The 25642-nt window shown below is 28.1% G+C and overlaps 1 protein-coding gene across 3 annotated transcripts in view; it reads right to left on the minus strand.

The window, feature by feature from the left end:
- Positions 1-25642, minus strand: part of zip (myosin heavy chain 10) — a 253994-nt gene that overhangs the window by 29668 nt on the left and 198684 nt on the right. For all 3 annotated transcript variants that reach the window (XM_075374571.1, XM_075374570.1, XM_075374569.1), the window contains 15 exons: positions 25130-25305; positions 24743-24971; positions 23755-23970; positions 20606-20743; positions 17645-17859; positions 16139-16262; positions 15878-16024; positions 14795-15101; positions 11243-11580; positions 9403-9519; positions 8581-8775; positions 7054-7185; positions 5359-5460; positions 2611-2796; positions 20-214 (listed from right to left, as the gene is read on the minus strand). In XM_075374571.1, coding sequence (XP_075230686.1) covers positions 20-214; positions 2611-2796; positions 5359-5460; positions 7054-7185; positions 8581-8775; positions 9403-9519; positions 11243-11580; positions 14795-15101; positions 15878-16024; positions 16139-16262; positions 17645-17859; positions 20606-20743; positions 23755-23970; positions 24743-24971; positions 25130-25305 — 2817 coding nt within the window. The remainder of the gene's footprint in view (positions 1-19; positions 215-2610; positions 2797-5358; positions 5461-7053; positions 7186-8580; positions 8776-9402; positions 9520-11242; positions 11581-14794; positions 15102-15877; positions 16025-16138; positions 16263-17644; positions 17860-20605; positions 20744-23754; positions 23971-24742; positions 24972-25129; positions 25306-25642) is intronic.

The raw sequence follows: 25642 nt of genomic DNA on the forward strand, positions 1-25642 counted from the left end.
AACAAATATTTTGACTTACATTCTTATCAGCAGTGCCCTGGTTATTAACAAGTTCATCAAGTTCATTTTGCAATTGTCGTTTAGCTCTTTCCATTTCTTCAACTTTCTCCATCATCTCATCTAACTCCCTGGTAAGCGATAATACTCTAGTCTCCTTCTCTCTTGCCTCTTTTTCAGCAGCATCTCTCTGTTCAGCAAATTGTTCTGATACCGCCTAAAAGTAAATATGCATAAAATTTATTAAAAAAATAAATTAAACTATATTTACATTCATAAAAATTAAATTGTAAAAAGTAAACAAGAAAGATAAATTATAAAATAATAAATTATCAACTGAAATAAGAGAGTAAGTAGTTTGATTATACAGGTGTCCCACTTGAAATTTTTTTCAATTCAAAAGTAATTAACTTACTTTTCATATACTTGTACACTGCCACTACTACACTTTTCAGAATAATATCATAAATATATATATATATATATATTTTTTTTTTTTTGGTATACTATACCCTACATATCAGTGTCCATCAGGATGCATCGCAAAACTGTGTTTATGTATTCCAGATGTGGTCTAGGGAATTTTTTTCTTCACCTTGAACATGCCAACAAGTTGTGAATGCTTACATTGCAATGTAGCACTCAGAAACATTTTGCTATACAACAGTTAAGTTCATTCTAATTTTTACTTATTTATTTATAATTTTAACTTGCTTATAATCAATCAAGTAATTTTTCAAGTTATGTTTGTGAAGTTAAATTTATTATCTTTTTTAACTTTTAGAATGTAATAAATATGTTGGAACCATTGTTTTTTTTATAAATTTTTAATTATCTGGTAAATGATCTAAAATTATTAATTCAAAATATTTATTATTATACTTATATAATAATATAAAATTACATTAAATATAAGTAAAAACAAAGGAAGTACTTTGGTATAGATTCATAACAATGCCTGTATTTATTATGTGTTTACACAGTTATCTTGTTCTATCAACTACTGATAGAAATATTTACTCTAACTGAACACACAAAATCTTCTTTTATTAAAATTGGCTGTTTTTCCAATAAACATCTTCCTGATTTTTTTATCAAGGACATTTTTTATACAACATACTGCTTTTATAATTATGGTAGTGCATTTTCTAGTCTATTTGGTGATAAAACATTCATCAAATTTTTTGTTAGGTAGGCTTAACTGTCAATGTATCTCATCAATCATTTGTATAAATAATAATTCTTTAAATTATCCTCATCCCAAAACTACCTATCTGGCTTAATTTTTACATCTTTAGGAAATAAAAATGATTTCACACTGATATTTGTGTATAAAAAATTCAGTGAACGAGTAATATAAAAGAAAAATTAAGAGCGAGTACATGAAAATAAGATTTACTGAAAATTATTGTATTATTATTTATTACGTTACATCTAACAGAGTATAAAATTTAACAGTAAACATATTTTTCTTTTCTCCAGCAAGCATATAATCTCATATACAGTATGCTCAACTGCATCAGCACAAGCACTGTTTTTTTTATATAGTCATAAGTTTTTAAAATGGCTAAATATAAATAACTTAAGTATTATTTGGTTCAGTATCTGAATTAAATAAAAGTTAAGAATCCTAAATATTTAAAAACATTTTTATAGATATGGATTGTAACAAATGAAATGATTATTATCACTATAATTACAGTTTATGCCTTAGAAATGTCACAATTACAAACTCACCAATAAAAAAAAAACAATCTGATTGAATTCTAATTTACAATCAATAAAAATTTAATTCCAAGAATAATAAATTAACAAAATAAATTAAATTGATAAATACATACATACTAGATAGAAATATATAAAATATCAAATGCTTATGAAAAAAATGTTATGTTTTATTTTACTTAAAAAGTGAAATTTTAAAGCAACCTAAAAAAACCTGCTTTATTAAAATTTATTAATGAAGATAGCTTTTACACAAAATTTTAAAATCTTAATATTTTCAAAATAAACTTCAGCATACTGTACAATCAGAACAATGTGATATCAGTACAATGTATTTATACATACAATGGCTTTATTTGGTTTGTTAAATATTATACATTTTCAACAATTATATTAAATGTATTTTCAACAGTTTTCTTTATTGAAAATCCGTAAAAGATTATTTTTTTAAATGTGAGCACACATATCTGTATATAAATTAAACTTTAAATGAGATAAGTGCCTCTGACAGAAAACTGAATTGAACTGTAAGGTTCAATTCAAACTGTAAAATCTATACATCAACTTGTAAATAGAAAAAAATAAAAATAAAGTGTTTCCTATCAAAGCAATGCAAAAGTTTAATAATACTTTTCTTATTCAACAAGCAGATTAAAAATACAAGCTTATTCTGAAATAAAAAAAACTTACAAGTAATGGGAAAAGGAATAAAACATTTAGAAAAAATGAAAAGATTATTAGAAAGAAATATGGTCTGGATCAAAATGCAGAGGAAAAAAAATAATGTGATTAAAAGAGATGGAAAAAAGGACTATTTAGCCCTTACCTGGATAAGTCTGGAACACAGGAACTTAGAAGTCAATGGAAATGAAAAATACTAACACGTACCTTCTCCTCAGCGAGCACCTTATCAAAATTACGTTGTTTCTTTTCAAGTTCTAAAACCTTTGCTCTTTGAGCTTCTAATTCAATATTAGAATCTTCAAGTTCCGCTTGTAATTTCTTCTTCGATTTATCTAACTTATCATTTGCAGCTTGCAGTTCTTCCATTTGTCTTTGAACTGTTTCCATATCCTACAATAAAAAATAAAATAATAAAACAACTTTCACTTGAATTTTTATTATTTATGAACTATTCACACAAATTATCAGTCTTGCCCATGAATTTTATTGTCATAATCATAAACAAGATACTTACATTTCACCAATGATTAATGAATTTGTTTTTGAACCAATCACTGTAGAATAGCTCAGTTTTCAGTTTAATATAAGTAGGCGATGGTAATGCAAATAAATATTTTAATTAACATGCAATTAATCAAACTGAACTACAAATTTTTTTGAATACTATGTATTCATATACTCAATTTTGTACTATATCTTAAGTTTTAACCAATTAATATATTTACGAATTGACATCAGTTTTCAATCATATTTTACATTAAATATATAATTTATTTTTTGATAATGAAATGTTGGGATATCTGAAATTTTACTGCACTTATTTGTATATATTAATTATTTCCAATTGACACTCGTACTCATACGAATATATAATTTTTTTTTACTGACTTTTCCATTCAGTATTTTCTTTAAAAGTAATTAGATACATCTGCCACACAAACAGTGTAGTAGAACAATGTACATACATTCTGTTTTTTGTGTGGAAAATATGGAGTACCAATGACCTACTCAGAAGGGTTTTTTTACCAGTCCAATTTATTTCCTGAGGATCTCATTTCATGTTTTTTGTTTGTTAAGTTAGTCAATAACATGCTTTACTAAATATTATAATGCTGACAATTTTAAGTTTTGTGTTTTAACAGAAATATTTATACAAACATATAATGAGGCAGAAACAACTGCATTTTGTTGTTTCTATGTCTGCTGAAAGTCAAATTACATAACTGAAAACTTAGTCAATTAATAAATTATTGCTTTTAATGTTAATATAGAAAAGTAGTATACTGATTAGATTTTATAATTTTATCTTTTACAATGAAATATAAAACAAAGCAATTCATTCATTATCAGCAATTTAGTTGGTTGCAAAACCAAACTAAATACACAAAATTGTATTTAATAATTTAATATTGCACAAATATATTCATGACAATATATATTTTGTGGCCACAATGAAGAGGGACAAATCGTTTATCACCTTTGCTTATCATTGATTATTTCCTTAATATGTTAACAACTAATAGCTGGACACATTATATCAGAGCCAGCAGTGTTTTTACCAATTTAGCTTAATTTTAGGACTTAGCAGTAATTTAAATGAATGCGAAGATAAGTTGACATATACCATCATAAAGAATTTCCTATCCTTTGGTTAAGAAACAATAATTTAAACATTTTTAAGAATTTAAACTGTATTTCATGATAGAATGGTTGCAATAAACAAATAATGCTATGATAAATAATCCAGTGGCTACACATGGATGTTTTCACATAGATATGATTGTGGCAATCAAGTATAAGGTCAATTGTATATGTTTATTTCTATTATGAACCATTATCACAAGAATAAATTTTGTATAGGTTTGAACATGTTCACACTACTTCTGTGCAACAATACTCTGCATATTTACTTGTAGTGGATAAGTACATGGTAGTACAAGTAATATATTTAATTTATATATTAATTATTAAGTTTATTTTCTATAATTAATATAATTTTATAAAAATTTTACTAGTTGAATTATGAAAAAGAGAAAATTTTAACTAATTTTGGCAATCATTTTTGAAACTTTTCTGAATAAAAACAAAAAAATAACTGTATTACACTGATTTTTTCTGTGTACTCTCATCCTAAAATTTAGAATTTAAATGACTATTTTTACCTTTCATTTAAACCACTTGTAACATACACAGTGGCAGCAGCATCATAAAAAATAGATTTTTATTGTACAGAATCAATTTTTTCACTTTACAATATGAATTACAAAAGTTATACTATACTAGACTTGGCTCGCAATATGTTGATATTTTCAGCAAATCACAAGCCACATAACTGTTTGCCTAAAATTGTGAAATATGCCCACAAATGTTAACAATTTAATTATAGCAAGGAAATTCACAAAAAAAAGTGTACATTTGATATACAAGTAAAATGATCTCAATATGAACTTCAATGAGAAAATGTGTGGCGATTATTTCAAATGAAAATTTTCTCCTTGTATATCTACTTAATTAAACATTTCAATTATTTTATTTTCTGCCTATGGTTACTGAAAAAATATTAATTTTTTATTAGTTTTTCTAATTAAACTTTAAATTCAAACTAAAGGTCAAATAACCAGTATGCTTAAAAATAATTTTATAACCAAGTTAGTTTTTCAGATGTTACACATTATCCAGCCACACTGAAAACTGCTTCCATCAGGAGATTATGAATAAAGTATTATTATTCCTTGAAAGAGATGCTAAAGATCAAACCTATTATAAACCCTGTTCATCCCATCAGAAGTGATAAGATATGTCAGAACGAAGTACTCCGGCAATGAAAAATTTAATAGTAAAAATACTAACAAATTTACCAGTTACAATATCAATGAGATCCAGATATTAAAAAAATAATACTACTATTGATTAATTACTACTAAAAATGAATAACTTTTGATAAATACAAACCTTGAGTGTTTTTTTTCGAAACTCTTCTAACTGAGCAACCTGTTCTGATTCTTCATCATACTTCTTTTTAGCTTCAGCTAACTGAGAATTAAGAACTGCAACCTGTATTAAAAGAAAATTGTCATGAAAAAGTCAAATAATCACACACTATTCCAAATAATAAACAAACCCATGCAAAGTAGAAAAATATTTAAAAATGAACACAATTCTCGATTAACACAATGAAATTAAAAACATACAGCATCCATAAACACAATACCGCAACAGAAAGTCAGTAATTTGAACCATCAAAAATCCAAACAGTTCACGTTAAGTACTCTGTACATTCATATTTCTACTTACACTTCCCAGATGATATGTATAAAAAGTTATAAACTTTTGATTAATATTTATTGTTTATTATGCTTTACTAATCTACAAAATGGATTGAAAAACTGCACCCTTTTGCAAAAGGAAATACAGTAACCTATCTTGAATTGAAGATCATATAATATACATATTGAATGAGATCATTTTTCTTTTTCATTAAAATTTCAAGTTTGAAGACCCCGATGATGATATTAAAAATTGTGTAGGAAATAACACTGTTGTAGCAAGTTTACCACTTTCCTATGAAGATAAAATAGTAAAATTCTTGCGTTAATGAGAATGATTCTAAAAATCACTAATGTGTATTGTACATTACAAGAATTCACTAGCTTATAGACTATTGGCATCAAACTGCATAGATTTTATACTATAATAAAAAGAAAGCGAACTTAAAAAAGAATGTAGCAATCAATTAGCTATTATTTTAATAGCTAATTACAGAATAAGTTTTCTTTTGTCAAAAAGGAATAATTTTTTAAGCAGCCTATTTTTAAAAAAATTTCAATGCTTTACATGTTACTAGATGTATAGTTTTAAATTTTAATAGATTATCAAGTTTTAGTGTTTAAGATGCAAGTTTTTAACAATAAAGCATTCTAAATACAACTAATGAATTTACTGAACTATCAAATTAATGATCTACAATTCTGTATCTAATATTCATTTGTTAAAAATTCCAATATCTATTTGTTAGGATCTTAATAATTTGAATTATTGTAACTAAATTCTACAACCAACTGGTAAAGCAAAAAAGGATAAAGAACATCCAACAAAACTGATAATCAAAATTATTTTTAATTTTATTAGTTATTCTTACTGGAATCTGAATGCTCTGTTGTTAGTATTACTTTGATCACTTGTGTTTAATCAGTTACTGAAATAATTAGCCTAAATCTGGTAAATACCAAACTGTAATTTGGCTATTAAATGTAAGAAAAATACAAATTAAAAAGAAAAAATCGGACATCATAATTTAAAAAATGCATGAATAAAGAGTATATAGAATAATTTATCTGCTAGAAATACATCTCATACAAAAGTGTTATGAATTCTGCTCACCAATTTACGTTTTACAATGCTGCACAATTTATAATATGAAATGTGACCATTGATGTTAATGGTGGTCACACTTGACCACCATGTTGTTAATTAAATATCCAAAAATGAATAACAAATAAACAAGCTATCAATGATAGAAGAAACAACACAGATAACTTGAAATGAAATGCATATAAATAAATTCTTTTCTTTGAAATCATGAAATGTCAAAGCACACAGTACAGAAATAAAAATTAATGTACAACAAATAAAGTATATATAATTTACTTGTTTCTCCAAATTTTTCTTGAATTCCTCCTCTTCTTCCAGTTGTTCATGTAGTGCATCTTTTTCACTCTCAAGCTGTCTCAATTTAGAACTTAAAGCTAACTTCTGTCTAGTTTCTTCTTCTAATAATGCCTGCAAATAAATATACAAACACATGATATGATTAAAAAACCAAAAATTAATAACTAAATATCAAAATCCATATAAATTTTTAACAACCTAACAAAACTCCACAAGTACTTTCATCTCACATCACATATGTTTTATTTATTGAATCACACTTCTGCAGTACTATCTCCTTGTTTATCACAATCCATGAAACACCTGATCTGTTCATACGTACCTCTTCTCCTGTGCAAACCATTCCTCTATTTAAAAACTCTTTTCTTATACTGTTCCTAAGCTTACAAAAAATTCTAAATATTTTAGTTCTGGATTTTATATGTCCATAAACCTTCTTAATGGCTTTAATTTCGATATTCATGTTTCAACGATTTACAATAGAGATTTTTTAATTCAGAGATAAATCTATCATGTGAGAAAAGTTTTACACTCTTGAACAATCTGCTTCCTTTCCCAAACTACTGGTACTGATTAAGATTTGTCAAACAATTACAACTATTTACATAAAAATATAATATAAATGCATATGATGGACAATGAAGATATCTTAGAAAAAATTAATTCTTCCTAAATATAATAATACAAAACAAATTGCAAAAAAATAACATTATTTGTAATTTTTTTTTGCATATCTTTTAAACAGTTATGGATTAGGTATCATGGAAGTAACATCTTCATATTACCTTTTCTGGGCCTTCTCAATTTCTACTTCTGCATGATAATGTAGACCTCTAACTGGGACTATTTAACACAGTTTTTCATTGTGTTACAACCATTTTTCTTTGTACTTAAGTTATTAATTAAATGCCTTTGAAAGGTAACTAAAATTACCTTTATTAAGGTAAAACATATTTTTATGCTTTCTCAAAGAGAGCATAAATAAAAATACAAATCCTTTCTTCATACCACTGCAGATTTGATCCCTCAAGATATACCTTTTAAAAGATTTAATAAACTTTCATTCAGAGTCCTGACTGTTCTTCCTAAGCATCAATCTCAAATCCATCCAATAAAAAAAAAATATTAGCAAGTCTTGGAATGTCATGGATTAAGTCTAGTATCACTCCCATACCTTTATTTAGAGGCCCTATTAACAAAACATCAAATATCTACAATTTATATACCTTCCCAACTATCTATTTCTTCAACATATGACACTATAATCAAAATATGTTAAGTGTAAAACTTGTTCCAAAACTTTATTAGCAGTATATATTTTTGTCCAAATTGGATATTTAGCTATATTTTTCCATAACTATAAAGCTTTTTTTTGTTTGCTTATGTTACAAAAAGATAAAAAAACTGATCTTTCTCAACCGGATTAACTTTTGATTTATTAAATTACTTTAATCATCAACAAATAAAAAACTAAAGAAAAAATCCTTGACGTCAATGTGAGATTACCTGAGCTTCAGTAAACTGAGTTTCCATAGTAGCTGCAGATTTTATGGCAGCAGATGCTTTTAATTCAGCTTTTTCCAATTGTGTTGTTATTGAATCTGCTTCAGCAGTTAGTTTAGCAATACGTTCAGCTAATTCTGACCTTGCCCTTTCGGCCTCGGCTAATCTTCCACTTACTTCACTAGCCAATGTTTCAGCCTGTGAATTAACAGATACACATTATAAACAAAATTTATTAATTTAAATCACCATGAAAAGAACCTAGATGTATATGTACAGTTTTTCTGTACTGAAGATAAAATTCCAGTTTTAAATAAACCTAATTCAAACATTTATAAATTACAGACCAAAAAAGACCATTTTAAAAATAAGTAACTGAATGGCATAAATTTATGCATGTTCCTAAAATTAAATAAATCTCATTTTAACTAATTTTTACATAAAAATTTTATTAATTATGGAGTAAATTAATTATTATGGATTAAGTTTTCCAGTTTTACTCTATAGGGTGTTGTGAAATAATCATTAATATTTCTACTATAGCTTTCTATCAGTTTCAACGGCAGGTGACTTTAAAACTTGAAATAGCAATATTCTTATATTTTCATGATTTAAAGTTCATGTTTCAATTACATTGAAATATTCAATATAATATAAAAATTAAAAGTTAGCTAATAAAAGTAAACAAGATGGAATTCCCAATCTTTTCAGCAAGAACAAAAAACGTAATCATTTTAGGCAGATGGTCACGTTATCAAAGTCTTTCTGTACATTAAAGACATATATTATTTTAACTAACACATATTAATCTGATGTTTACATTACCTGCTTGCGTCTTCTTTCACATTCAGTCCTAGCTGCACCAGCAGCTCTTAACTCTGTGGCCAAATCAGCACTTTCTGCTTCCAATGTGCTTTTTGCCTTTTCTAAAACGGCTTTTTGCTATAAAAAAAAATATATATAGATATATTACTAATATAAAATTAGAGTAATGTAACAAAAAATTAATCAGTTTTATGTTTGAAAATAAAATTAACAATTTTTATGCATTAATTATAATAGTTACATAAACATAAAAAAAATTTAAATAATACAAAATATAAAACTGCATTAAACTTAAAAATACTTTCTCAAATTTACATGATGTCAACAGTTAATAATTTTAAAAAACAATTAGAAAAATAAAATAAGCCAGTGAAATTCTTTTTCAAAATCAAATTCTATTATGTACGGTACTACAATGAGAATACTGTCCCCTTTTAATATGCTATACTTTTTTTATTATGATACAGAATATAAACCTTATATAGTAGACCCAAAATTATTCATCAGTTAGTGTACCGTACCAGAAGATGAATTTTACTATCAAACAGTAAAATTAAAAACACAAAAACTTAAGATATTAAGACAACTTTATAAATTTGAAATAGATATTAAATTTACTATTTATTAAAGAACAACATTTTTTGATGTTGATACATTCCATAAAAATAACTTATAATTTACTAACTATTAGTAGCAGAAATTACTGTGATTGTGTGATGTCATTTGATCATAACATAGTTGTAAGTTCACATTCAGTAAGTGAAGTATATGCTTCACTTGGCTTGCCCATACAACCCGTAAATTTAATTAGCAACAATTGAAGAATTTTTGAAGTAAGGAATATTTAACTGTTGGCTGCAGTATTTTTTTTTTTTAATACATACATGTAATCTTCATGCATTACAGTCCCCATTGTCTGGTTTTTACGTCTCCATTGGTGCGTTAAAGGATACCCATATATTGTTAGCTTTTATCTCTTTTAATGTTATCTGTCAGTCACTGATAGCACTAAATGTGAATTTTATATTCAAATGGTGCGGTACCGTTCACCAGGTTGGGTACAAATTTAATCCTTTAATCTCGGAATTTAATCTTTCGAATTACTCAGTATGACATAAAAAAAATAAATGGGGACTGATGAAAAATACAGTGGCCACAGAGAAGGGAAATCAAAGGGAGAATTGACCAAAGTGCTCTTACAAAATGCAAGTAACTGATACTGTAGCCAACAAGTTAATTTTTTTGTTGTAATTGTTTGCATTGTTTTACATTACCTACTGTTACATTGGCTTTCTTTTTTAAAGTCACTCAGACCAGTACATGCTGCAACATTTTACGACAATGGGAAATGTGAATAAGAAAATAAAACTAATTGAGACAGCTTCTAAAATGCAGCATTATAGAAATAATTTAAGTAAGTAGTTGATCAAGTCCAAATTAAAGCTATTTAAAGACAAACAACAATTTTTTGGGAATTTATGTTTGTTCATTATAAAAAAGCCATATAGTTAATCTTTGTATAAAAAGAACTGTATAGGGTAAAACCCTGAAAGACAAAGATTAGAAAAGATAATGTAGATAATTGAGTATGTAAGCTGTATAGAAATTTTGATGAAGTGTAGAGGCACAAGAACAAAACAAGTGCAATAAAGAAAACTAGCTAAAATAAATGTTAATGATATAAGGTGAGAAGATTAAATAACAATTATTCTGAATGTTATCATTAAAGATCTGGTAAATTTCACTAATACAGATAATATAAAAAATTACAGCTATTAGATTGTAGAGCTCAACTGATTTTATTTTATATTAAAGACAAGTATAAAGATCAAACAGATACCTTCTTGAATGCTTCTAACTGTTCAGTAATAGCGGCTAATTCCTGAGTATGCTTATGTCTCATTTCAGTTAATGATTCCTCATGGAGCTGTGTATCTTCCTCTAACGTTTTCTTTAGTGTAGCTAACTCCTGCTCTCTCTTAGTTCTTAATTCCTGTTGGGCAGCAGTTGTATCTAATGAATCTAATAATTCATTCTTTAGCGCTTCTAATTCTTCATTCAAATCACGTTTCTGTTTTTCAGCTTTGGCCCTTGCATTCTTCTCTGCATCTAAATCTTCTTGTAATTCAGCCAACTGTGATTCAAGTTCCCTAAGAGCTTTTTGTGTCTGAGCTTTGCCTAAAAGTAAAAAAAATAAATAAAATAATAAAAATTAGTAATTACAAAATAATGACAGAGTAGTCAACTTAAAAGAGGCCCCATCACTCAGTTTAGTCTATAAATAATAGTTTATTGGAATACATTCACAATAACACCCAGGTGTTGAAAATGATGCCCTTCCACCCTCACAATTTTATGTACGTGTCAACACATTTGAACATGTTCCTGGCTTCTCTTGTCAGCTATACCCTGTCTATTTCCTGGATTGCATTGCTAATGTTTGTCTCCAATTCCTGTAGGGTGTGTGGATGGATTACTCCTATAAGCAATTTCTTTTAAATAACCACACAGAAATAGGTCTGGACCAGTCAAAATCAAGAGATCTTGGTGGCCATAATCCTTTAGAAATATCTTTCACCAAAAAGATTTTGTAGCATCTTCGTAGTACAGCTGTATGGCAAATGGTGTTGTCCTGTTGCAACCAGCAGTCACACTCATCCTCACAGTAAGGCTATGAACTGCTTCTTGGTAGAGAGTAAATCCTTAATTTAAAAAAAAAAAACAAGGGTCCTGTTATTCGCTGCCTTGAAATTGGATGTCTATTTTCTTGTGGGTGTAAGGGAAATTCAAAGAAAACATGTGGATTTTCAATACCCCAAGTCTGGCAGTTCTGACTATTAACATACCTATCAAGGTGAAACCAAACTTCATCTAAAATGCCAATGTTGCCTCTAATGAAGTTCTTGAACCGTTGACAGTAGTGAACCCTTTTAGCATAATCAGCATTAATTAGCTCATGAAAAATCTGCATTCAATACGGATAACATTTCAGCATTCTCCTCACTGCAATGTGGGCTGAACCTAGTGAAATGTTCTTTTACCAGCTTAGTCTCTGCAAAGATTTATGAGGAGATCTTGTAACTGCCATATTAACATCCAGTGCGACCTGTGTTATTAAAACTGACCTGTGTCACGAACGTTTGTGGATTAAAACCGAACCTGTTTCAAAAATTTGTTAATTAATCTCAGAATAAAACACTTCACTAATCTTCCTTCAAATTTCTCCCTTAATTCTTGTCAACACATGAAATTTCATCTCTAAATAAGTTCCTATCATGAATACATGTTCTTTAACAGTTAACTGCATTTTAACATACAACATACACGATTACACAATCTTGTTCAAAAGCCAATACTGACTGCCAATGACCCAGACTGGCAGTACTCAAATGTGCAGGCAACAAACAGTCCTCCTCACTCCAGCTCCAGTTGTACAATACCTTTCACATTATTATCCATCTCACACCAATATATGCATTTTAACTAAAATATAAGTTTAATAAACTATTGAGATGGATGGGGGACTTCTTTTATGTTGAACATTCTGTATAATAAACAATCTGATTAGTATCATATATGATGAATTTAATAAATTTTAAATATATTATAATATGTTTTAAATATGCTTTTTCCTTTTACTGTTAAGTTTCCGATGACATTCAATTGAACATTTTCTAGTCTTAATAAAATCAGAGAAGGTATTCAATACATTGAAAAGGAAAACGAAATAGTTTGTCAGTTGACTGATTGCTCTTATTGATTTTAATGCAGACTATTTTTGTTTATTACTAGTGTTAATTACCAATTTATTCATCTAGTACACAGTTAATAGAAACAGAAGTTTTATAACTAAAATTGAATAAGCTGGAATAACAAATTAAAAAAAAGAAACAATTTTTTAAGTTATATAACAAAACTAAACGTATAATTGGAAATAATTCATTCTTAATGCAACAGATATTTTTTATTCTTACTATAATAATTTATCAATAAATGTATTTTTATATGATTATCTAAATTAAAATTTACAATGTTTCAAGATACATATACATCATTATTAATGATTAAATGTTAATCATACATGTAATAATGATTATGTGTACTTTACCCATGTAATTCCCTAATGGTTTTCATCAACAGGCTTAATAACATTATCAATTATTACTGAAATAATAATTGAAAATATTTAATATATCGCTTGACCAGAAAAGACAATATTTGTATTTTATGTCATATGACTAATGTTGTTTAAAAAATTTCATATTTTAGGTTGGTAATACTACTTATATTGTTTTCATTTTTTTTTTAAGGTGATTAAGTAGTTCACTGTTCATGTTTAGCAGTGCTGATCTGTAAATTAACCATGAACCGTAAACTGATAACCAAATGTGTTTTTCTCTTACAATAATGGTGGAAGACAAACGAAAATAGTGATGAAGTCGTTCAGCAATTTGAAGAAAAATTTCAACTCCAGACCATCCAGAGGCAAGTGATCTATAACCTGAATTTGACAAGGAGTAGGAGACCTAAAATTGCTGTAAATGAAGACTTAACAACCATTGCTGAATCAGTTATTCAAAGCCCAAAGAAAATCTATTCGTAAAAGATCTGCTGAGTTGGATATTGTTCGCAGTAGTGTGCATCGTATTTTGAAATCATTGAAACTAAAAGCTTATCATCCAGAAATAAATCAAATTTTAATAGAAGATGACAGGCATCTTGAGTTCTGTGAATGGTGTGCAATACACTGTAAGGCAAAACCTAATTTTCAAAATTGCATTTTGTGGACAGATGAAGCTTCTTTTAAACTGAACAGTTACAACAATTGTCATAATTATATGTATGGGAGTGACAAAAATCTGCACAAAGTACCTGATAAGAACTAAATGTTCCAGGCATCAATGTGTGGGCTGATGTATGGAGTGGTGGCATTGCTGATCCATACTTTTTCAATGACACTAAGTGGCGATTCTTACCTTGAAATGTTACAAAAAATAGTTTTACCTGAGTTATAAAATAATACTTTATTTGAAAATATTAATTTAATTTGGCAACAAGATGGTTCTCCTCCACATTACTTTATCAGCAAGAGAATGTATTGGCAGCAACTTTGACGAGTGGATTGGAAAACGTGTTACAACAGACGACGTCAGTTGTAACACGTATTAAAACAAAGCAATTTTCCTTAAGTCAATATCATCTATCTGTTAACATATTCCTTTCCTGATAGAAGGAAATCATTTGTAGGTGCTATAATATTATAATGCTATAATAGCGAGCTCTAAGTTCACACATTCTTTTTTTTTTAATATGTTAAAAATATATTATACGTTAAGACGTTTATTTTTTTAATTAAATTTACTGACAATAGAAAAATAAATTTTTAACTTACCAGCACCTTCCTCGTCAATTCTCATAAGAGCCTGTGCTAATTCTTCTTCACGTTTACCCAACTGTAATTGTATTTCTTCAACAAGTAACCTCTTCTCATTTAATTGCTCTTTCAGATCACTGACTTCGGTTTCAACCTTCCTCTTATTTCTATCCATTTCTTGTCGCTGTTGGTGATCCTTTAGTAAACGTTCTTCTAGATCAGCAATTGTTGCTTCATGTTTTGCCTTTAATTTACCAAGATGCTTTGCTTTTTCTTCTTCTTCTGCAAGTGTCTGAGCTAAATCTGCAGCACGTTCTTCTAAAACCTAGTTAACATAATACAAATTGAAAGGAATTTGATTTTAAATAATTAGAAAATTTACTATTTTTAAAGCATTTTAATAAAATTTTAGACAATATAATGATTGATCAATATTCTTCTCACAGGACTTATTCACATTTGCTTTACAAAATACTGTTATCATAGATGACTGCAGAATGTTATATATATTTAACAATCATAAGCATGTGGGTGTGTGTTTGTGTAATTAAAATTACATTGTGAGCCAATTTAAATGCTTCATTATTATCTAGTGCAAAATTACTCAGCAGTTCAAAAACTTGTGAGATGTTCAAGCAAAAAGGACCCTTTTTTGTCCAAAATGAATCCTTTTTTTATCTACATCAAACATAATTTTTTTATTCCTTCTATCGCTAACCTTTTAATTTCAAAGTAATTGCTAGATCCCACGTTATCTGCTTCTTTCTAAAAACAAATCTGTCATTGTGTTCGTAAGTCATATCTGGAAGATAAGACTACATTCTTTTTAAAAGTTTCATATTACTTAAGCTTTTTTTATTTTAAAATTTACTAACTATCTAATTTTTATTACCCTTCAGAGTTGTATATATATATATATATATATATATATATATATATATATATATATTGCTTCCAAATATTTCTTTTAGTTTGAATTCACTATAAAATAAAATGTTACCTAATAAAAAAACATTTTTTCAATTTTTATAAAATATTAATTCAATTTGAAAATTTAATCACGAATAACAAAATATATATATATAAAAAAAATATAAGTACCTTCTTCTCTTTTCCTAACTTTGCATTGGTATCTTCTAATAATGCAAGATCTTCTTCCATTTTCTTTAGTCTTGCGTCACATTGTACTTTATCTAACTGTAATTTTTGCCGAGCAGCCTCTTCCTCTTCAAGCTGTTCTTCCAAATCCTTTAAATTAAAATACAAATGTCTTAATTTATAAAAAAATTTAAATATTGTATTCTTTATCTTTAAAAAATAAAATAAAAGTAGATTATTAAAAGAAAGTAAAATATTCTTTACCTGTATATTAAGTTGTAATTTTTTCTTTTCGTTAACTAAATTATTTGACCGTTCTTCTTCTTCCTCTATTCTTGCCTCCAAATCATGGAGTATTTCTTCTAATTCCTGTTTCCTTGCTGCTAATCTAAAAACAAAGAAGTATATCTTATGACAAAGAAAAATTTGATATGTAATGAAATGCACAATGTTGCAAGCATATTATTTTCATTAAAATCTACTATTTGTATTCCATATGTGCTAAAAAAATGTGTTTATATATGCACAACAAAGTTATGGATGTACTATGCATAAAGCAGCTAGATCTAAAACCAAATTAAAGAAATAAAGCAACGATTGTTAAATTCTATGAATGAGCTGAGAGAAAGAAAATGTAAATATTCTATAATTTAATATCCTGCAATCTTATTATTTTTAAATCTCAAATACATTTTTCTTATAAAGTTTGATGCAATTTGCGATTCTATTTACACACAAAATAAAATGTAGATCTTATGTTTAGTTGCTTTGCAAACATTTCATAAAAGCAAAATTACCTTTAAAAAGTAATGAAGAAAGTGAAAAAAGAATATCTAGGGAAATAACCAAAAATTTATCAGTTCTTGTACAAATGAAAAACACAAATTAATGACTGTTCAACGATTCATTAAAAATACAATATCTTGGTAAAACTCATTTCTCAAAGATAAACGATGGCTCTCTGTAAAGCGGGAAGTTAAAATTATGAAAAAATACAAAAAAAACAAATTTTATATTTTTACCCAATATCATAGTACAGGCTCCTCTCCTTAAGATACCAATGGATGAGAGTGACAAATTAGACGAGGCTAATCTTGTCAATTCCCTATGGCATGACCAAAACTACAAGAAGGAAACATCCAATAGATAGTGATTTATCTGGAGTGGAATGTTAAAACCATTTTGTATCTGCTCAATTTTAAATTAGAAAGACAAAAATTAAGAAGTGAGAGGTCACACTGTCAAAAAGAAAAATCTTATAAAGATAACAGTAATTACTTGAAATTAGCTTAGAAGAATAAATAATTACAGAAAACTGATCAAAATTTGAGAAGAGATTTACTAATAATTTTATTAAATATCTAGCTTTCAGATAGTTATTGCTTCAGATTAATAAACTATGTTTTATAACCCAATGTTCATTACATTTTTATGTTTCAATAATCAGGATACATACCAAATATCAGAGTAATACAACACCTAATATTTATAATCAATACATTACTGTCCCCTCAAAATTTAAGCTCTTTTTAATTTGAATCTTGTACTTTGACTACATAATGAATATTAACGCAAACCAAATAACAGATGAGATTATGAATGTCAAGCTTGGTCTGTCGATTAACAGCTGCAGCAGCATTTTCATGACATCATGATTCAATTTTTCAAGTTAGCAATGAACTTGACTGTAAATTTTAACCATTTGAAAGTGTTCTGCTCATAATTTTAACAAACACCTAAAAATAATTAATCAAAAACCTGAAGATATACCTTGCTCGCATTTCTTCTGCCTCAGCGCACAATTCTACTTCAGCTTGTAACTGTTCAGCTAAAACGGTTTTCTCTTCAATAGCGACTTGAAGTCTACGTTCATATTCCTCTGAACTACGAAGCTGAGAATCTAATTTTTCTCTAACCTGTTTTAATTCATCTTCTTTCTGGGTAAGCTTTTCTTCTTGTTTTGTTACCTCTAATAATGGTTTTACCTGTTAATACAATAAAAAATATATATAATAATTAAAAATCACAAATAAATTATTTAGGCAATATAAGCTTTGGTGAACTGACCATGAAAGTATTAAAAGTCAGTTATATACACAGCAGTATTACATAAGATAAAGATATTTAGTTAAGACCCATATATATCATGTTATCTTATGATAACATGTATATTAATAAAAAGAATTGTATGCAAAAGCTATTTACCATAAAAAATATTCAAAAGTTTAGTTTTACCTATAATCTTTTACAGATAAAATGCAATTAATTATCTTGCACCATTTACCTAAGAGAAACTTACTTTTTAAGCAAAATTTATACTTCATGTTTTCTACATTAACAACATAAAGTTACTACATAATTTAGTTAAAGAAATGTGACTTATAAATTTTTTTCAGTATTGTTTCAGTGCTTTCATAGTATATACAACATTATAAGCAAAACATTAGAATTACATAATCCTTTACCCACATATATATTAAAATTAATCAATGTTGTAGCAGGTAGAGAAGATTCCAGAAGGAAGAAAGAGAGAGAAAATAAATAAAGAAGAATCTAGAAGGAACGACAAAGGGATTCTTTCTACAAAAGGACGTACAGAAAAAGCATAGAAGATATGGACAATAAAAATTATTACGCTTGAACAATCAAAAGGATGGTCCGGTACTGGTTCTGTAAGCCAGAAGGTATAAATACTACCACAGACCAGCAGTGAGACAGTTAGTAGTTTTTCAAATTAGAGTTCCATGCAGAACATGATAAAAGCGATTATAGTAAGTGTTTGGTAACGAGTGAAGAGTACATCATGAATATTCCATTTTGGACAATGGCTGAAAACAAGAAGCTGTTCAGCAAGTTATTTATTAACAGGAGTGAAAGTGATAGTATTCTATTCATTCATAAAGTGTAAGGTAGTTCTTTTGTAAATGGTAAAAGTAAGTAGTAACTTGCAGAAAGTAAATTATAGATTTTTTATTGTTAATTCAATATTATGTTTCTATTAGTCATTATAAAGTTTTTAGTAAACTGGACTGTATACTGGTATTTATAATTTAATTATTAAATCAAATCCGTTTTTAATTTGAATTAATATTTTATATGTTATGGATAAACAAAAGTAATGAAATGTAGTAGAAATAACAAAGATGGACCACTGAATGTGAAAATAGGAGGAGAAAAGATTATGGAGGTAGAAGAATTTTATTATTTGGGAAGTAGAATTACTAAAGATGGACGAAGCAGGAGCGATATAAAATGCCGAATAGCACAAGCGAAACGAGCCTTAAGTAAGAAATATAATTTGTTTACATCAAAAATTAATTTAAATGTCAGGAAAAGATTTTTGAAAGTATATGTTTGGAGTGTCGCTTTATATGGAAGTGAAACTTGGACAATCTGAGTATCTGAGAAGAAAAGTTTAGAAGCTTTTGAAATGTGGTGCTATAGGAGAATGTTAAAAATCAGATGGGTGGATAAAGTGACAAATGAAGAGGTATTGCGGCATATAGATGAAGAAAGAAGCATTTGGAAAAATATAGTTAAAAGAAGAGACAGACTTATAGGCCACATACTAAGGCATCCTGGAATAGTCGCTTTAATATTGGAAGGACAGGTAGAAGGAAAAAATTGTGTAGGCAGGCCACGTTTGGAATATGTAAAACAAATTGTTACGGATGTAGGATGTGGAGGGTATACTGAAATGAAACAACTAGCACTAGATAGGGAATCTTGGAGAGCTGCATCAAACCAGTCAAATGACTGAAGACAAAAAAAAAAATGTTATGCATTTATTATTATAATATATTTTATATATTTGAGAGTAATACATTGTATTTATAAGAAATTTTATATGTGTTAGTCTATCAGTATCCTTGCCAAACCCTGAACACATGACAATATATTTATACAAGGCATGTTTTTTTAAGTTAGAGTGTTTTGATATAAAACTTGAAACAAGCAAAATAGAAAAAACTTATAACAAAACAAATTTACATATATATATATGTATATATACTATTTTTGTACATATTCACCATTCACTGCAATACATTTTTGATATCGGCTAACCAGCTTCATTATTCCATTACTGAAGAATTCTTCCGCCTGTAATTTAAACCAATTAATCACTTTGTTTTGCAATTTCTCATCATCTTCAAACTTCTGCGATGCAAGCCATTGTTTTGAACGGAGAAAAGGTAATAATTACTTGGTGCATGATCTGACTATAAGGAGGATGTTCAAAGATTTTCCATTGAAATTCTCTCAATTGTTCAGTAGTTTTGTTTTCCGTGTGAGGTCATGCATTGTTGTGGAGAAACAAAATCTCTAAATTGAACGTCTTAAGTTTTGTAAGCGTTTCATAGTATTTATGTATCAACATTAACAATTCTTCCATGTCCAAGAAATTCAATCAGCAATATTCCTTTGTCTCCTAAAAAACGTAGCAATAAGCAATGTCAAATTCATTCTTCCTTGATGAAACAAATGGCACAGTTGGCGAACTTTTACCTTCACACATAAAACAGGGTCTGTAAACATGATAATTTTTCTATGAATATCCAGCTGATTTGTTTTTCGCCAATAGATAATGAATTACTGATCGCTGATATAAATAAACATGCTATAATATTGCCATTAATTTCCACCACATCTACTAAATTGACAACAGCCCTTACTCAAAAAACAACTCTTTCATAAAAAATCCACATAATTAATTAATATTTTTTATTATACCTTAGTATATAATCTCCACCACTGCCAATTTCTCAACTTTAGATATGCAGAACAATTTCTCTGAATAATCCGTATAGCATTTAACTGTTGTAGCCTCTTCTGGTAATTTCTCCTAGCCAAGTAACCTCTGCAGAAAGCCTAAAAAAAAATTAACCATTAAAATAAATTTTAATTATAAACAATGACAATTGAAACATGAATTAAATATAACAAAAAATATCTTTTAATAAATTATTTTCTTCCAAAAAGCAGAATAAAAAATATGGCTTTAATCAAGAGTCAATAAAAAACTATTCAAAATCTGAATATAAAAAAAGTAAGAAATTTTTAATCTGGAAAAGAACTTAATAAATATTTATTCTTCAAAATAAAAACTGTATATAAATATGCAAAAACAAATTTATGAGTACATAAATTTGAATGAACTTTATAATGAGAAATCCCATTCAAATCTCCAAGAGCAAGTAGCACTCATTAATTATAAACATTAATAGCACTTATTAAATAACAATTGGTATTTTACTCATTTCAACCAATTTTTTTAATTTGTTCAATTTCAGTAGTTTATATTCATAATGATGTTGAAATATCCTTTCTTTATTCTCAACAACCTGTTCTAGTATTATATAATCCAGAGTAGATCCAGAATTTCTCAAGAGAGTGTGCACAAGACCTGGTCGCATGTTCCCTTAAAAGTAGCAACAATTGGGAATGATATAAGCTTAAGATTAATATTTCTCAATTTGCTTGAAATTAAAATTAGTCCATTTCTCGTATTTGCCTGTTTTTATTTGCCATCCAGATTTTAAATAGATGCATGCAATTCTCATTTAGAATTTCAAAACAAGTTTTGATAATGCAAAAATTTCACTAGTACTTTCTTTTTTTATTGAATGTTTTATACAATACTTAGTACTTTTATAAATATTTTATAAAACCATAGTCTTATAAGTGGATAATTTAACTAAAACCTTTACTATTAATAAGAATATTGAATAACAGAAACTGAATGCCCAGGATAGTAATCTACTATAAATTCTTATTTCCCAATAAAAAAATCAATTGTGGACATGAAGTATGTATAACATAAATTAACAAAAATAGCATTGTGAAACTTAAAATTTTTATTTTATTCCAATATCAACTATTTTCTAGTAAGGAGGATTTCCGTGTCACTGCTGTCCTGTATCCACTATTGATACTTGGTAGTTTAACATACTGCCTCTGATCATTATTCTTTAACAAGGTTGTCATTAACTCAATTAGTCTTCAGTTTGCTTTGTTATGCTTCAATTCACCTTACCGATTACATCCTCTTATAACACATCAAAAGCTTCCACATTTTTTTACTTTGGAAGCATTCTATAAATATAGATTGTTACAGTTAATCAAATACTATTACCAGCAGATCAGATACTCTCCTGCATAAAACGTTTTCCTTAGAAATAAAAAATTCATAAATTTGTATAGGTGTCACAGAGAAACAGGCAATTTTGAACTTGATGTTGACAGCCCTGTAGGTATACCATAAGTGGAAGAAAGATGTTAACTGTAGAGCAGTAACAGACATTTAGTTTTGTATGGAGAAGTGAAATGGTGTAGAGTGTGTGTGGTTGCCATAAGGGCATTTTCTGACAGTGTGACAGCTGCACAAAGTCTTTCAGCGACACTGTCAGAGATGTATGACATCCTGCCCTGCGGTCAAGTTCCTTCTTCACATGCAATTTTGTAATTATGAAGAGACTGGTTCAGCTTTGAAAAAAAAACCTAGTGGGCATGCATTTTCTGTACATATGCCAGAAAACATTGTTACTGTGAAGGCTGTAGTGGTTAAGGAGGCATTTGTTCTTACCATTTCTTGTCCTCCTTCTATAATTTTCAGAAGGCATTGTTGTTATTCAACGTGGAATATTGCTTTATCATTGGAGCTCAGACGTCGGGAGTGTGCAAAGAATACTCCATAACCTGAAATTTCATTCTTACAAAATTCAAATTGCCCAAGAACTGAAAAACAATTGTGTATTGCATCTGCAATTTTGTGAAAAACAGTTGTCTAAAATCAATGAGAATGCTAACTTAATTGAAAATCTTTGGATGTTAGATGAAGTCCATTTTTATTTAAGTGGAATCATGAATAAGCAGAACTTTTGTTACTGGGAACAAACAAACCCTGCTCAGCTTTACCAGCATCTGTTACACATTGCTAAACTTATTGTATGGAGTGCAGTTTCATGTAATGGGGTGATAGTCCCTTACTTCTTTGAAGATGAAGGGGGGTCAGTTATCTCTGTGACACTCAACGTTATGTCTACATGCTACAGATTTTCTGCTCCTAGGCTCCATTCTCTTTCAAATTGTGATCTTCAGCAAACCAGGTTTCAATAGAACAGAGCCACCTCACACACTGCCCAACAGTCTATGGCAGCAATGAGACCTTTGTTTGAGGATCGCATAATTTGAAGGTCTACTAACATCACTTGGTCGCCACCCTGGTCTCTAAACATTTCAGTTTGCAGCTTCTTTTTATCGGGAAATCTGAAGAGCATTGTATACTAGAGTAAACCAAGAAACCTTGCCAAGCTCAAAACACAAATTGAAGAGGAAATCGCAAAAACATCCCGGAAAACACATTGTGCCATGCAATGGAAAATTTTCAGAATTGACTTACTGTACTGTTGTACTGTTGACGTACTGTGTACGCAAAAGTGGTCAGCACTTAAATGAAGTAATTTTTAAAAAATAATGTATATTGAAATTTCCACTCTTCTGGAACATATTTCAACATCAAATAAAAGTTAGTATGAGATGGCATATATTTATAATGTACTATTTCCCTTAGAAGGCGTGTATTAAATTGTTACTAACATCACGTGCCCCAGTCTTTGAGCCTTTATTTCTTTATAAACCTCCTTTTCTCAGGATTCATTACCAGTTTTGTTTCTAGCAATTTCCTTGAACAGTAATACTTCACTTTAAAATTTCAAAAATAAGTTATATAAATAAATCAACACAGGTACTGATTTTATATATATTAAAATTAACTCAAGAAATTAGTTAACAAAATTACCTTACATTATATAATGTAACGCACATATATATTTAGCAGCATTAAGAAAAATAACAATAAACAGAATAAAAAACAGATTTACCTGGAAGTTAACAATAAGATCAGTTATTTTATAATCGCGTTCTTCTTCAAGATGGGCCAACACACCACCTCTAAAGAATATTTTTGATTGTCCGACGCGATATAAATTAGTATCTAGTTCTAAAGCACCAATCATTTTTTCACAAGCTTTCTTACCATCCATAAAACCTTTTGGAATTACATTTGGTGTCAATAATTCATATCGTTGTCTGAATTCCTAAAAAAAAAATTATATAAATATACAAATGTTGACCAAGTCAAGAGTTATTTAAAAAAAATAAATTAATTAAAATTTATTATATGAAAAATACATTAAATGTATTTTAAGTGAATATGCAATAAAAAATGAGTTACAAAGTATGATATGAAAACAGTAATTAAAAATGAGCTAACATTAACATTTATAGAAAATTATTTAGAAATGCTTTAATTATTAAAATGATAATAAAAATATTATATTTCATAGTTACAAAAAAATATTTTTAAATAATCAAAATTCAAACATCAATCAATGAACTAGCATTTAATCTACAGGACAATTTATTTATGTTTTGTACAAAATTACGAGTACATTCTACTCCTATACATAGGCTATTCTGATATGTAGATGCTAGGCTAAAAAAATTTACAGTCCATGATCAAATGCAAATATTTTCACAAATACCACATTAATGCTGAAGGAAATGATAATCAACACAGAAGAAATATGGATAAAAAAGCACCTCTCCAAATGTAGAATTCTGTTACATATTTAGTGAAGCATTCATTAATAATAATACTGTCAATCAATAAATGAACACTAAGAATTTCCTACAAAATAGAATAGGCAGTGTATAATAATCACTTTATTATCAATGTCAATTTTTTTAATGGCTGTGTTGTACATAAAATTCCCTTACTTTCTCTGAGTAATCATAAACCACTTATACAAACAGTCGTTAATAGTAAAGTGAAATTTATCAATTTTATTAAGAAATTAAATTACTAACCTGGAATGGTATTCTGTTTGGGAAACCCTGACGACATATTCTTATACCTTCAAGCACACCATTGCATCTTAACTGGTCTAATACAAGAGGTGCATCGATTTTACCAGCTCTCTTTTCATGATTAGGTATAATACACCTAACGAAATTGGGGTTGGTATTACGTAATGTCACCATCAGTTTAGCCAATTGTTCTTTGTACAACTGCGATACAGTTCTGAACATACCTTTCCTAATAAAAAAAAAGTTATAAAAAATATTTTCTAATATTTAAAATAATGCTTAGATTTATAAATCATAATTTACTTTAACAATTTTATATATAGTTAATTTTTAATAACTCCTAATCTATACTACTTCTAATTCATACATTAATAAATCTTAAATTACCTGGTACGAGCACCAAACTGTGTATCACTCAATGCTTGGTGAGCCATTCCAACTATTTCAGCATCCTTCCATATATGGACAACAAATGGGTCTTGTGCATTCTGAAGTAAAGACACAACGTTCTCATTCAACGGATCCATATTTTTCATTAACCACTTCTCTGCTGAATAATCAACCTATATATAACAGTGCTAAATCAGTTTACAGTTTGACAATTTCACTAATTATTAATTTACTACATTTTATTTTTTTAAATAATTTGAAGCTGGACCTTACTTACAACTTCACGACTTTCTCTACAGAGTGAAAGTAAAGCTGGTGTGCTAGTTAAAATCACATTATACTATAAAAAGTGGAATTATATTAAAAAAAATTCTGGCTATTTATTATTTTTTAGTAGTAAGTTCTGAATCAGCAAACCTTAAGTTCAATTTTTCACCAGGATTAAACTAAAAAATTTCAACCATATTTTCTCATTCAAATACTGCAGAAATATATACATTAAAGCACATA

This window comes from Lycorma delicatula, chromosome 9 (assembly GCF_047948215.1).
Source record: "Lycorma delicatula isolate Av1 chromosome 9, ASM4794821v1, whole genome shotgun sequence".
In the NCBI taxonomy this organism is placed as follows: domain Eukaryota; kingdom Metazoa; phylum Arthropoda; class Insecta; order Hemiptera; family Fulgoridae; genus Lycorma; species Lycorma delicatula.